General features: G+C 42.6%; 1 protein-coding gene across 4 annotated transcripts in view; it reads left to right on the top strand.

Moving 5' to 3' along the window:
• ZNF385D (zinc finger protein 385D) overlaps window positions 1–8,328 on the top strand; it is a 304,400-nt gene extending 296,072 nt beyond the window's left edge. For all 4 annotated transcript variants that reach the window (XM_083188744.1, XM_083188745.1, XM_083188746.1 and 1 more), the window contains one exon: window positions 5,560–8,328. In XM_083188744.1, coding sequence (XP_083044870.1) covers window positions 5,560–5,790 — 231 coding nt within the window. In that variant the 3' untranslated portion in view covers window positions 5,791–8,328. The remainder of the gene's footprint in view (window positions 1–5,559) is intronic.
• Window positions 8,329–15,697: the final 7,369 nt, after the last annotated feature.

Here is a 15,697-nt window from a genome sequence, read left to right on the forward strand (position 1 = left end):
GAGATGCACCTTCCAACTGCTGAGATGGACAGCACATTAAAAAAGAAAGAGAAAGTTGGATGCTCTCTGTGTTTAATTTCTTATCCTGCTTTTGGCTTTGCCTCTGGAAGATAATAAAGTGGGCGTGTCAGTGAAAACGGATTGTCGAAAAGCGGCTGTGATTTCAACAATCCACAGGCGTTTTCGACAAAACAGATCTGACTTGTTTTAAATGTGGATCTGTTTTGTCGGAATCTGCCTTCCATGCTGTCGTAAATGGCAGCATTAAATGGGCCGAGGGCACTATTTCCCCTGTCCAAAATAGCAGCCAAGATTGAATACCCCTCTAAACCTTTTTGATGTACATATCTAAGCAGCACCTTGAACAAAAACAATGACAGCAATCCAACAATCTGGATTATTTTTTGAATGGGCAGCACACAACTTTTTTTAGTTAAAAGTAAAACTCACTCTTGTGTAAGTACTTACCATTCCATCAGTTACATATATTTCCATCTAATTTCAAAGAGAACCTTTGGTAAACTACACTTGAGTTTCGTAATTGTTTTTATACTTGTTTTTGCTTCAAATTAGCAAATCCTTAGATAGAAATTATTATCTTAAAAGAACATCTTTTCAATGTTCTCAATCATTCCATGAAAGTAACTACAGCTATTAAAACATGCTGCATACAAGAATGGATTTTTGTCCTCTAGGGTTTTCACTGTAAAATTGAGATAAGCTCTCAGTAAAAGCATTTTCTCTTATCTAAATATAGCATGTCTGCTGAAAAAATAAAATGTTTTGTTTTTTATTTTTTCATTTATTATAACATAAAATTTTATATTTTGTAATCAGTGCTTATGGCCGATCTAACAATATGTACATATTTAACATTTTAAAACAGTGCTCAACGCACTTATAGCTTTGTGCGAAGTGAATACCCATAAGTGTTCTTTGTAATTGCACTTCTATAAAGCATTTTGCTTACATTCTTCAACTTGTAACTTGTTCATTCATCTTCAAGATCAGATGAAATTGATCAAACCTTTATTATTTCTCTATGCTATAAGCAGGGCCGCCAAGAGAAATCCTGGGCCCTGGTAAAACAATTTCCCAGGGCCCCCACGGACAGAGCTCCCCGCACATTCTGCCGGCGCTGCCCCCCCCCCCTAAGTTGTCGCGCGGTCTGCAGACCTGCTGTTATGCTGCTGCTTCGAAAATGTATACAGGGACAGTGCGCGCCAAAGGCGTGCACCAAAAATTTACACCTGTAATTCCTATTACATATGTCACACACCCATTACATATTATACTGCATGCCATAATGCCCATTACACGTTATGCCACACACCGTAGTGCCCAGTACACATTATGCCATACACCTTTATACATATTTTACCACATTACATGTTATTCCATGCACCATAATGCTCATTGCATATTATGCAACACACTGTAATGCCTATTACATATACCACATATTATATGCCACATACAGTAAGTCCTGCTTACCTAAATGCTTGTTGCTATGGGTTTCATGCTTGATGCCAGGGGTTAACATTCTCTGCCAGAAGTTAACATGCTCATTGCCATGGAGTTAACCTGCTCTGCCAGGGGATACATGCTCTGGCAGGGGTTAATACTGTGTTAAAACTGTGTGTGTGTCCAGACCCGGGCCCCCCTGACAGGCCTAGGCCAGGGTAAACTGTTCCAGCTCCCTCCCCTCTCGGCGGTCCTGGCTATAAGTAACTACAGTATCATTTTGCAGCATCTAAATACCTAATTAGAATAAACTAACGTGAAATATAAGTACAATGGGGTCATACAGTCTAAACCAGGGATCCTCAAACTATTTTGCACTGGGATCCCATCAGACATTAAAATAATTACAGGACCCCAGCAAGTTACTGTCATCACGTCACATGTGTAGTCAGCAGACAGCACAGGCATGGCAGCATTGTGAAGGCACAAAATAATGGGGCAGATTTATTAACCAGCGTTAAGTGCAAAAATGCACTTAACGCTGGTTAACTGGGGGGGGATTACGATTTTGCTAATGTATTACTAGCGCACCTAACGTGCGCTAGTGACAGCCCGCCGAGTTACGCTCGGCGGGGCTGTCCCTGCAATCCCCCCCAGGGATTAACGGCCGGGGCGATGTATTAACAGCCTTCAAGGCGTTAATTCGCCCCGGCCGCTTCGCCAGCTCAGGGCTAGCGTTGTCCTATCCCCCACTATGGGGACAACGCTAGCCCTGCGTCTGGCTTGGGCTGCGCTGGAGATCTCGCGGTTTTTGCGAGATCTCGCGCATGCCCAGTGCGGCCGGCCGGGGGACAGGAGATAGCGCATCAGTATTAACTGATGCGCTATCTCCAGAAAGGGACATCGCCGAAGGGGGGAGTTAATGCTCCCCCGCTTCGGCAGACAAGATGTTAATACATCTTGTCGATGTCCCTTCCTGCTTCGCCTCGCTATTGAGGCGAAGCAGGAAGTATCATAGCGGCGCGATAAGCGCTGCTATGATACATCTGCCCCAATGTGAGTCTAAAATAACCGACAATTCAACAGATCTTTCAGACTCCTTGAATCACTGACTGAGATTAGAAAAGTCATCAGCCTGATGGTCAGCAGCATGGAGTCGTGACCCCATGTTGAGAAGGTCAGGACCCACAGTTTGAGAACTGCTAGTTTAAATTAAACATAACGGTACTTGTTTCCTAGCACGGCCACACCGATTTACATCGGGGTGGTCGTGTCGGAAAAATCGGGTCGATCGCATCGCATGCGATTTGGTCGCATGCGATGCGATCGACGCGACCGACCGATTTTGGACCCGATTTTTTTTTTTAATGAAATGTAAATCGGGTCCCTGGGACCCGATTTTACATTGGATTCAATGTAAAATATTCCCAACCCCCCCAAATGTCACGGAGTACACCCCACCCCACGATAGACGCCGAAGCGTGGCGAGCGCAGCGAGCCCGCGAGGGGCGGCGGTGCGCGTCCTCCGACCTTTTCATTCCCCTACTATCCACGTCGGCGTGGAGTTGAGAATAGAATAGTGTGGCGAGCGCAGCGAGCCACCAAGCCCGAAGCGTGGCGAGCGCAGCGTGCCCCGCGAGGGGACGCGTATACCTGTGAAGTTATACGCGTCCCCTCGCGGGGCTCGCTGCGCTCGCCACGCTTCGGGCTCGGTGGCTCGCTGCGCTCGCCACACTATTCTATTCTCAACTCCACGCCGACGTGGATAGTAGGGGAATGAAAAGGTCGGAGGACGCGCACCGCTGCCCCTCGCGGGCTCGCTGCGCTCGCCACGCTTTGGGTTGGCGTCTATCGTGGGGTGACGACGGGGACATCTATATTGTGAAATGGGTCATATTGGCCCATTTCACATTTTTCACATTTTTTCAGGATTTCAATGTTAAAAAATCTTTTAACATTGAAGCCTATGGAAAAATCGGGGGCATCGCGTCGGGACCTATGTTAATGGTCCCGACCGACGCGATGCCCCCGATATTTTACCTTTCCCGACACGATTTCAATGTTAAAATATTTTTTAACATTGAAGCCTATGGGGAAATCGCGGGCATCGCGTCGGTCGCGTCGGGACCATTGTTAACGGTCCCGACCGACGCGATGCCCCCGATATTTTGTCCTAGCCGGCCAAATGGACCTGATTTCAAAGGAAATCGGGTCCATCGTATGGATCGTGTACCTTAACTTAAAGGTACACGATCCATACGATTGTGGCCGTGCTAGGAAACAAGTACCAACATAAGTACTACACTATGCAATAAAATTATAATAATTATTAGTATTATTATTATTATTATTATTGTCAGGGCCAGATTAAGGACCACGTGGGACTGTTGCTAAATATGTTCATGCACCTATACTGATAAAGGGTGTAGCTGTGACCAGTGTTGTGTGGTTGTGGCCAGAGCTATGTGGGAATATAGGGCCTTATTCATACCTGATTGCAGGACAAATTTGTTCTCAAAATGGGCAAAACCATGTCCACTGGAGGTGGGAAAACGTGTGCAGAGGGAGTTAGATTTGGGTGAGTTATTTTGTTTCGTGCAGGGTAAATACTGGCTGTTTTATTTTTACATTGCAATTTAGATTTCAGTTTCAACACACCCCGCCCAAATCTAACTCTCTCTGCACATTTTGCATTTGCCTCACCTGCAGTGCACATGGTTTTGCTACTTTGATCAGGTCTGAATTAGGCCCATTCTCTCCTTACACTATCAGCCTCAATGTCTCCCTAAATACATAAAAATAAAAAACCTAGAAAAAATATTTTAATACTGTACTTATAATTCATGGCCAACTGTGTGGCCAGCTAGCTATCTGGTTACCATCTTACTGCTATCAGGAGGATGGGCCTATTTTTATGTTTAGTTCTGGAGCTGTAGCTCCATCTGCCTCAATGTTAATCTAGTCTTGATTATTATCACTATTATTATTTAGTATTATCAACTTGTTGTATTAGACCCATCTTACAACTAGTCCTGGTTTGCCCCCACCCCAATCCTATTTTACTTGTGACAGGTTTTCCTGGTCTGTCCTGTCTCTGCCACTGGCAATATGGGGTGTGGTTGATATGACAGCCAGCCGTGATTATTATGTAGATACCAGTCACCAGTCCGACAGGATGACAAAGCTGCTGGGATTCAGAGCTCTGTCATGCTGAGGTATGTGTATAGAATGTGTGCACTTGCCGGAAGAGAGCTTCAATCGGGCACCATTTAATGGCCACTGGTGAGGACAGGAGCACTGTTTGGCTTATATTATATAGGGTTATGATAAAAATATATTTAGTTTTAGCCTATAATAATGAGATACATTTTACTACAGTATGAGTATTATTATTCAGTTAGCATTACATGTACTGTACTAGAGAGTGATTAAGTGATAGAGTATATAAGAGTATATAAAAATGTATATATATATATATATATATATATATATATATATATATATATATATATAGTGTGGTTGTATCAGGGTACAAACTAACAGCGGCACTCAGTGGGTTTTCCAAAAACTGTATTAAATAATTCAGGTTTTTGGAAAACCCACTGAGTGCCGCTGTTTGTTTGTACCCTGATACAACCACACTATCCATCGGATCCTGAGGGCACCTGGGAATCTGTTACTGTGAGCTGGAGTGCCAAGCCGCAACACAAAGTTATATATATTCTTTATATTCAAAATGTACATACATTTTGCTTGGAATAATAAAACATAACAACTAAATGTATTTATTATTAAACAATATTGACTGGTACATATTATACCATATTCAAAAATAAAATGTCACATCTTATTTTCCAGTATTGAGGGCCAGATGCACTAAGCTAAAAAAAGTTATAAAATGGAGAGCGCTAAACAACCAACCAATTAGCTCCTGCCTGACATTTTTCAAACACAGTCTGGGACATGTCAGTTAGGAGCTGATTGGCTGGTGGTTTATCACTCTCCATTTGATCACTTTTTGGAGCTTAGTGCACCTGGCCCTTAGTAAGGATTATTATATGAACACGCTAAACTCATGTTTCTTTTTTTTCACAGATAAAAGTAGCCTTTTCCAAACAACGTCTAAAGCCATTATCTACAAGGATATTACCAAACCCGCTGGCAGCAGCTGCAGCCGCTGCCGCAGTTGCTGTGCATTCACCCTTCAATCTGCGAACGCCGGCAACTACGTTATTTCGTACTTCAGCACTTCCGCCAGCACTTCTCCGTCCAGCTCCAGGGCCAATACGGACCACCCACACACCTGTTTTGTTTGCTCCTTATTGAACTTCAAGCAGGGATAATTTTACTGCAATAATTTTATTTCCAAAACAAAATAAAAAAACAAAAACTATGCAGCGTTTATTTACAGTTTGAAATAAAAGTAAGCCACACATTTTTAATAGTTGAAAATGCTGGAGTTAAGCAACAAAGGGTGTATTTTCTTAATGGAAGCGTTCCCTAATGTAAACTTCTATTGTATAAGTTGTATTGCTGTGACCTATAGACAACACTCGCCCTGATCCATGTTTTTCTTGTTTTACTAGACCACTCTAGGAATGACATCCCTTCTCTGTGTACTCATTATTCAGAATGTCCGAGACAGAAGACAAAAGTAAACAATTGCTGCTATGTCATGATACAAACATGATCACATGTCACTGCGAGGAGCACTGCTAAGTAGTTTAATAAGGAGGGAGGTAAAAAACAGGAGACATGTTTACATTTAATTAGAGTATTTTAAGCATCGGTCAGCACATTTTTGGAAAACCCCAAATATTCCATATAACAGATCCTGTACCTGTACCCCATATTTTAAGGGCGTTATAAAGTTCCAAAATGCGTAATGTGGTTCATTTAGAAGTGGGCGGATTTGCTCTGTTAATATACACAGGAAAAGACACGTTTAAGGAAATGGTTATTTACATGCATATGTTGTCTGCGCAGCGCTGTATAACAGGGTGGCAGCATGCCCTGTGCCATCCTAAGCTCCACAGGCTGCAGAGTGTATGCCCAGAGCATGGCTTCAATGCTCCAGGCAGCTCTGTAGTAGCAATAGAGGCTGGTAGGGTGTTGCTCCAGGCACCCTGCAAGTCACATGGTTCAGGGGTCATGGGCCAGTCCTGCGTCTTGTGTGTCTGCACCGCTTGCATACATAGCGGCATAACCGATAATAGATAGTTTAATAATTGAGAGTCACCTTTTTAATACTACATATAATTAAATAAAAACACAAATTAAATATCAAACTAATATTGGTTTCCAATGTTCAGTACTTTGCGCATGTTCCGGATCCATACTGAGCATGTGCAGGGTCTGTGACATTGGATGTAGGTCAGCAGCAGGCGGTCAGTAGTCTACTTTCTTATGAGGAGAGGGTTGTGATGACCACCATTTCTGAAACAAAAGTGTGTCACCGTCATGGTGGGGGAGGGGAGACACCAGGATCTCCATTGGAAGAGGGAGATTTTCTGGCCTCTTTGGGGAGGGAGTTTTGCAGCCATGCACCAGGCCCATGAGTCCCGCAGCACATGGGGTGTCACAGGTGATTTTACTCTGCATTCTAGGAAACTGCTGGAATCACTTCCCAAGAATTACACCAACCAGTTGTAGAACTTGTGGGTGGGGAGCCAAGGTACAATACTGTAATTTGGGCCCCCTCTGCCACACACAGCCAAGATTATAATATGCAACACGGTAGTGGTTAACAGGGAGAGGCAGAGGGTGATAGGGGAAAACAGTGTCTGGTAGTAAGAGGGTGGCAGGGGCAGCAGTGGGCCTCTTAGTCCTCATTGGCCCCAATACACTGCACCAATGGTAGTTCCCCCTCTGACACCACCTGCTGCATTAATGTATTAGTATTATAGCTTCTGCTTCCATGTAAGCAATAGCTCCTCCAATTACATCTGAATCAGGCCCAAATGTGAATCTTTTCTACAGTGATCCACATGAAAATATAAGTTAAACAATGCGCTTGATATTATATACCACTGATTCCATGTACTCAGCTGGTGGGGCCAATAAGCAATTAGGAAGTCAGAGGTGGCTAGCTAGTTCTGCTGATCATCATCATTACACACATACGTACTAGCCCATTAGCACCCCCGAGTCAGATGCCTCCTAATGCATCCTACAGTTCCTGCAGATGCATTATACTGTATTGCAGTAATGCTTATACAGCTTCTCTGTATCTGGCCTATGTTTACCCATCCCTGTTCCACCTTTTCAGGTCACCCCCAACTATATGCAAAAACCTGTGTACACATTTTTGGGGTGAATCGCACACCAAAAAAGTATGCATTCCACCTCTAAATGAGCCCCATTAATTAATTAATTTGGGAAAACCTCTGTATAAGTAGAAACACTGTGAATACTACTCTTTCCAATCTTCATGACAAGTGCACTATACCGGGTACCTGAACTCATTAGACACTGTGGATGTCTTGTAAAGCAGTAGTGTGATGTTGCTGTCATATTCCATTTAGAACAAAGCTGCCGAAGCCGCGAGGAATATACTGCTTGCAATTACTAGCAGATCTCAGAACTAGATGAATATTAATGTGGAAATCATTGTACGAAAAAAACTAAATGTTTTCTGTTGAATACATACTGTACATTAAAAAAAAAACTTTAAAAAGTAAAGAAATAATGTACGTTCTCAGCCAAATATGTTTACTGCTGTATTATAGATTGTTTTCTTTATAGTGGATTAAATACAGTATGTAATGTATTATATGTGCCACGTATGTTTGGCTACCGTTTTAAAACCCTACTATGTATGTGATATTGTTTTCTGTATCAATATCAATTGTTTTCTTATTCCTACTGTTTAGTTTTTCTTGGTAAAAGCTTCTGTTGAGTATGCTATGGGATTTATAGCTAAAAGTTGTAACCCTTAAAACTGAGAGGTAGACTGGACAGTGGGCCTGATTCACAGCTGTACGCAAGTCACACAGCCGCTGTGTCTTTTTACGCAGCAGCCGTGTGATAGTATGCTAATGCTGCAGTAGAGGTCTTTTTTAAATAGACGCCTCCTGCTTTCTCCTCTGATTTGCTGCTGTCTAAAGGCGCAGCATCAAATCATGTGTATGAACATCCATAATCTGAGAAACCCTCTGGGTACACCTGTAAAACCATAATGCAGGTGTCCTAAGATGAGGTCATGAAGGATAGAAACCTATCTTGGCACAAAAGTGCAAAGAAGCTGTACACACACTCAGAAAACGGAGCATCTACCAATCCACCCCCAAACAGCTGCAGCCTGTCAATCAGGCTGTGGTGTCCATGGCAGTGCGAGCAGTCTCTGAGAACGATATCGGCACATCCATCTGAGATACATGTCAACTGTTAAATATCATGCTTGCCCACTATCGCAAACAGCCATGAAGCTCCTGAAATTCAAATAGCACACCCAACATCCTAGAAAGTTGGTCAAGTCTTTCAGGCTGGAGCTTTGTGACCTCATGCTACTGCTTATGCTGCCTTTAGCATACACTCACTGCTTACTGATTCCCAGCCACTCAGAAGAAACAGGCAGTTTTGACCACCTCCAGAACCACTCTGATTGGAGCAGAGCCTGCCAACCAAAGCCCTTAAATTAATGAAATAGGTGCAGCCACCCACTTCTTGCCTACCTCCTCCCAGATGATTGGATGTGGGGACATCTATGAATTAGGCCCATTGTTAGAATATGTTAAATAGGGAATTAATGCAATGTAATTGTCATTTGGGTTATGTTTAAATGAAAATACATTCCATGTTTTAAAGGTATTACTGATTTCAAAATATATATAGAGTTTGTTGCTTTTTTTTAAAATTTATCTCCCTGGATTTTTCAAAACGTATATATACTGTATTAGTCTTAAAAGACAAATCCATTATTTGTTTCATATGAAGAAAGTACAGATGAAGAAATAATTTATTGTGTTAGAATAAGAAATATGCATACAATAAAGTGAAATAAATTATTAAATGTGTATTCACAGAATACAAAGTGGACTTGGCAAACTTACTTGAGTTAGAAATAGTATTCCTATAACTCCTTAAAAAAAATTTCCTCAAATGACTGGATTTATTCTAGTGTATGGGAGCTGCTACTGTCTTGATGGTGACATGTTTGATATTGATTGTGTACGGAGAGAAAATGATTAGGATTAATGTAATGATTCGAGCATAAATGAAAAATTGCTATAGCAACTTCAATAATGGTTACAAAAACATTTGTTAAAGAAATTATTTTGTTACTTCAACATAAATCACTGTTTTGCTTACTCCTTTTAGTTGTGTTCTAAGGTATTATCAGGGCCGACGTTACCATTAGGCAGCTTCAGGCAGCTGCCTAGGGCGCCGGCCACTAGAGGGCGCACTTTGTTTAACCCAAGTAGGTCCGATATTTGCATTTTTCACTGGGCCTTAACTATAAGCAGCCGCCCGACCTCCTGCCCCTCAACAGCAGCAGCCGCCCACCTGCCCGACCTCACACCCGTTACTAGCACAACGCTGGATTAACTGTCTGTCCACTGTCAGTAAATAATTTATACGCTACGGCCGCACAGTGCAGCTACTGTTGACTGATGACCTGCACAGTCCCTCCCACCTTCCCAGAATGCCAATGCAGGTGTGACATCATCGTGCACAACGTTAAGGGAGAGCACCTGCGTGGGAGAGAAGCTGGAAGAGCAGACAGAGGAGAGCAGAAGCAGCATGGAGCTGAGTGACTACTGTGTCACCCGCCCACGAGAAGAATATGTGCACTGCATACTGGCTGCATCCTCCTGAGTTCTGCACTAAGGTACATACTCAGTGTCACATTGCTGGAGACTGACACAACCTGCACCAGCAGTGAGATTGTCACAGCTGAGCTTGTTGTAGATATCCCGTTATTGTCGGCGCCCTCCTCCTCCTCCTTCTCTCCCATTAGCTTCACTCACAGACGTGTCCCAGTCAGCCCAAGCACCCTCACCTTGATCCTTTTGTCCTTATAACCTAACAGGGTGTCATTAAGATTTTTGTGCAGCTGGGCTTCTAGCGTGCCTCCTGAGGAATGTAGTTTACAGCCGAAGACAATGCTGACTTCCTAACATGTTTATATTTATTACAGGTTAAATAGTATTAATCTGTAATACCTTTCAAACACTTGAATGTAAGATCGTCTATAGCACATGCACCATAGAGAGATCTGTTAACAGATACACAATGCAGTTGCCACAAGGTCAATATAGGGGTCCAAACTTCAACCCCAAAAATGTAAACTACACACCTGTCACTGCATGTATTACATTCACTGCAACATGCTTCAGCACCACCAGTACCATCTATTTTGTCTTCTGTCACAGCCCTATAAAAAGAATCCAGTGAGTACAGTAGTCTACCCTCCTAAATCCTCCAGGGTGAGAGGTGCGGTGGTTGGAGAGGAGAAGGGGATTGATATGGATGCAGTGTATAATTGTATGGATCTATGAAGGAGAGAGGCAGTGTTTGGATGTATTATATACTGTATGCGGGTGTGGTATAATACCCCGACAGTCAGGATTCCGACAGTCAGTACTCCGATGTCGGAATCCCGACTGCACAGTGTGGGGAGCGCAATGAAGCCCCTTGCGGGCTCGCCTATTTTATTCTCCCTCTATGGGGGTCGTGGACCCTCACGAGGGAGCAGTCGGGATTCCGACGTCGGAGTACTGACTGTCGGAATCCCGACTGTCAGGGAGCTGTCCGGCACCCACTGCATGCACATGAGGGCGGTTGACAGACATTTTGCCTAGGGTGTCAAGAAGCCTTGCACCGGCCCTGGGTATTATAAACAATTTACAGTTTGCACAATGTCATGTGGATGTCATGACAACTAATCACATGATATTGTATGATGTAGTAGTGAAAAGAAATGCCCTACTCAGTAAGTCGGACTTCTCCCCTCCTTCCTCTGCCAACATGTGACCACAAGATACAGTATACACATGACTGATTGGTTGCTGTTCATAGATTGTTTCTTTCCCCTCTTTTGAAGTATAAACCATTGCTTCCATTTTTTTAAAATAGTTTTTGGTAGTGGCAGATCAGTTATGAAAGGGGTACACTGAAATAAAGGAAAACCTCCTGGAAGATGTTAGCTACAGATTAATGTGAACGATTCAGAAAACTCCCTGTCAAAAATATTAAAGCCAAAAATAAAGACCTGAAGATTTTCTTCAACAAGCTATAAAAGTGTATGATAATGCTCTGCTAAATATCAATGCAGTCACCGACTCCCAAATCCCTACAGATCCTAGATGCATTATACAATGCAAATTTACATACCTATGGTGTAGATACAAATTATCTCAGGGGTAACAGCTTACACAGTTACGCTCTCAGTGTCGGCCATAAGTTACAGCAGTCTTGCACACTGTTGAGTTGCTTAGCCCAGCAACCAATCAGAGTGCCAGATGCTATTAGTACTTTGCTTTATAAATGACCAAAGCTATTTACAGACCTCCAGTAAATTGCATATATTTATAGATTAATACCTATTATTAAGTGGCCATTATACAGTTTAGCTGTAGACAATATAGATTTTGTAATTGCAAGGTTTCAACACTGTCAACCTGTCCAGATTAATATAAAGACAAAACTGCACTACAAATAGATAAAGTGTGTATGCGTCTAGTGTGTATGCATTATTTCATTAACGTTGTGTGCTCCTGGGGTTGTTAACGATGTGCTCTGTCATCTATACATGCAGAATTACATAGGATATCACTAGCGAGAACCATGATGCAGAATGCATAGCCACTGCTCCCCCACCTCCCTTCACCATCATTCATCGCGCCCACCATTGGCAAGTGTGTATGCATTTGCCGATGCTGTATTTCCTGCCTGGTACAGTCGGTAACAATGTCTTGCTGGGAACACATTGTCTAATGTGTACCAAGCATTAGACTTAAATGGGCAAACAAGAATGTACATCCACAGATAAAGTGTTAACACAGATAAAAATCAAAGAGAACAAATACAATTATCAACGATAAAGAGCAAAACATAAAGTACAAAATGTAGGAGATGCAAAACACAAGTGTAAGTTATTACATAGTACTTCAGGTATAATGCATTATATATGGCAAAAAAAAAAAAAAAACAGAATAAAAGGTGACAAATCATGAACATAGTAAAACATCATAAATGTAGATGATTGATTAGCAGAGGGTAAACAATAAGGTTTCTCGCTACTGTGCATGCCCTTTGAAGACTGAAGGTTCCCATAGAAGAAGCCAAAGGGTACAATTGACATAGTTGTCCTGCAGAGCATAGCTAGCAGGTACTTCCAGCCTACTTCATAAAGAGCATGCAGATCCCTTTCCCATCAGAGCAGCAACTGTGGCGGGTCTCCCTCACACAGGCCAAAAATAGCACAAGGAAATGAATCAGGATAAGCCCAGAAAGGTAAAGAGTATACTAAAATGGGTCACCAACAGTGTCAGAACTGATCATACAACCGACAGTGTTAGGGCGTCCCCTGGAAACTAAGCATGTCTCATTTGCAAATATCTAAAAGCATCACCAAGTCCTCCTGGAATTGCTTAAATGAGTGAAGAATGGCAGAATGGTAAAGCTGACTCAGAAACCAGCCACAACTTTTGCCCGCTGAAAGACATCAATTTTGGTAAACCAGTTACCCCACATGGGATACAAGAGACAAATCCCAGGTCCCAATATAAGTAGGCAAACCATACTAAACTTGGCAAGAAGCATAGTCATAATATCTAAAGTATGTGCCAAAGGCAGTATCTCTATCAGAGAATGAGACTATACAGTAGCATGGACATGCTCTATCTATTTATTGAAAGTCCACTGGAGGATATCACTGTGTCTCCTCTAATTGACATACGTAGTAATTCATCAAATAGTAGTTTCTTATATTTATGTCTTTAGTAACTTATCAAATTCAAGAGCTGGGGAATAGTTTCAGATTGTACAGTACTTGTAAATAGCTGTAAAGGTTAAGAAAATGTAGAGCATGATATAGTCGTGGGCCTAAGTGGTGTCGGAGCTGTGTCTTCACTAGTACTGGATATGAAAAATATAGGGGCATACACACAGGGTGATTTTATCCGGTTTTCTAAGCGATGTGATTAGATCACTTAGAAATTAAGCATGGATCGCTCCAAGCTGCAAGCGAAGGTGATGCACGGTTCCATGCATCGCCATCGCCTGACTAGATCTTGACTACATGTAGTTAAGATCTAGTCAAATCTAGAGATGTGCAGGCTCTGATTTACACTGATTTCAAAGCAGGATCTTATTGGCTATCAACTGTAAACAACTGTCATGTGATTTGGGATAGCCAATAAGAACCTGCTTTGAAATCAGAGTAAATCAGAGTAAATCAGAACCTGCACATCTCTAGTCAAATCGCCCGTCTGTGCTAACTAGAGCACTAGTTAGCACAGACCATCCATACACACATCACTACTGTATGTGTGTGTGTGGGCGATCTAGCCGCTGGGACGTTCAAGGGAAGTCGTCCTTCCCTAGAACGCTCAGCACAGATGGTTATACACATCTCAACATGTACATGCCCCTTAACAGTAATTCCCCGGCGTTGATTTCAGTTACCAATAATCAGCAGCTGTTAAATTTAGACAACCCTAAAAATAACTAATCAATGTATTAAACAATGCTCACACAAAAGCCGGAAAGTTATTATTTTGTCATTTACTAGGATCATAGTTATCCTAATAAAGGACAGAATAATCAATTTCTGTCATTTTTTAGCATACATGATGTTGCTAGTAATATTGCCCGATTTGGCCATGCAGCACAACCGACAGGGAGATTTCGCTAGCAACTTCTGACACCCACAAATCAGGGGTACACATTAGATTATCGAGCTTATATATTGATCTGATTCGCCTGGAAAATGCCAACATCATTGTGTACCCAGCTTTAAGATTGAGATATGTGCAGGTCTAATAAGTGCTGTAGATATAAAAGTGGCTGTGAAGCTAATAAAAGTATCAGTTACTGTGGAATCTTCAATATGTAGATTTACACTACCATTATATACATCAGGCCTTAGCCACTGTGGGAGCTGGGATCATTGACAGAGCAGAGACGATGATGATTAGCATGGAAAGTCCCTCATGCAGGAGTGTACTGCTGTGTAGCCACATACTGTGCTTATTACAGAAATGCAATTTGAAGCCTACAGTATGCTGGAAGCAAAGTGAGATGGCTAAGAAAACCTTTTTAACTTTGAAGGGTAGCAATTGGAAATCAATGTACAATCTCCTTTAGAAATTAAATAGTGGTGAAGAGCAATGATAATGGGATATACTTATCTAGGAATGTATTTAATAATCCAAATGATATCTTCTGAAATTAGATGTCCATCTGTGACATCTCAGATCCACTGCATGCATCTGAAGAAGCATCCCTAGATCACTATTTTATCAGCGGTGTGGCCATTGGGCATCAGAGAAACCCTAAGTTACAGTAAACTTATGAAGTCGGTAAATTGGGTTTGGAAGATACAGTCACTGGCCTTGATACACTTTAAAAACAGCCCCATGTTTTCCAAAAGGAGCCCCTTTCCTGCCCCCAAATGGCAGCAGACTGTCAATGAACTGATATCTGCAGCAAACAACACTGGACCAGATCAAAAACCATTGACTACTTATGGCCAAATCAAACATCTGAGTCAGGCTTGAATCCCATATGTACCAGCAGGATGCATAATATATAAGGGTAGTGGGAATGCCAGCATTCAAAAGAACGACCCTGGAATCCCGATACTGAGAATCTCGACAGAGTGGCTCTGTGAAGAACATAACCCTAATATTTTGTTCTAGCAATCTAACCAGGGCCGGATTAAGGTCTGTGGGGGCCCTGGACAACAAAAATTGTGGGGGCCCCTCCTCTCACCACCCCCTCCCCTCCTCTCACCTGTCCCCCTGCAGCACTCATCGCAGTAGGTATTATCGCTGCCCATCGGCACTGCTGCACAGGCACGGCCTCTTCATGGAACCTGGGACACGGGGTGATCAGGAGTGGAGAGCAGGGTAGGTCCCCCCAGAGACAGTGTGATAAGAGAGCAGGCCAGCGGGGAGATGCAGGGCTGGCAGGTGAGTGGGAGAACACGGCATCTATCCCCCAGCACTGCTGCAATGCTTCACACACAGTGGCGGATGGGCAGTGGCGGAGTCCCTGCGGCGGATGG

Source organism: Crinia signifera, chromosome 5 (assembly GCF_055691185.1).
Source record: "Crinia signifera chromosome 5, ASM5569118v1, whole genome shotgun sequence".
In the NCBI taxonomy this organism is placed as follows: domain Eukaryota; kingdom Metazoa; phylum Chordata; class Amphibia; order Anura; family Myobatrachidae; genus Crinia; species Crinia signifera.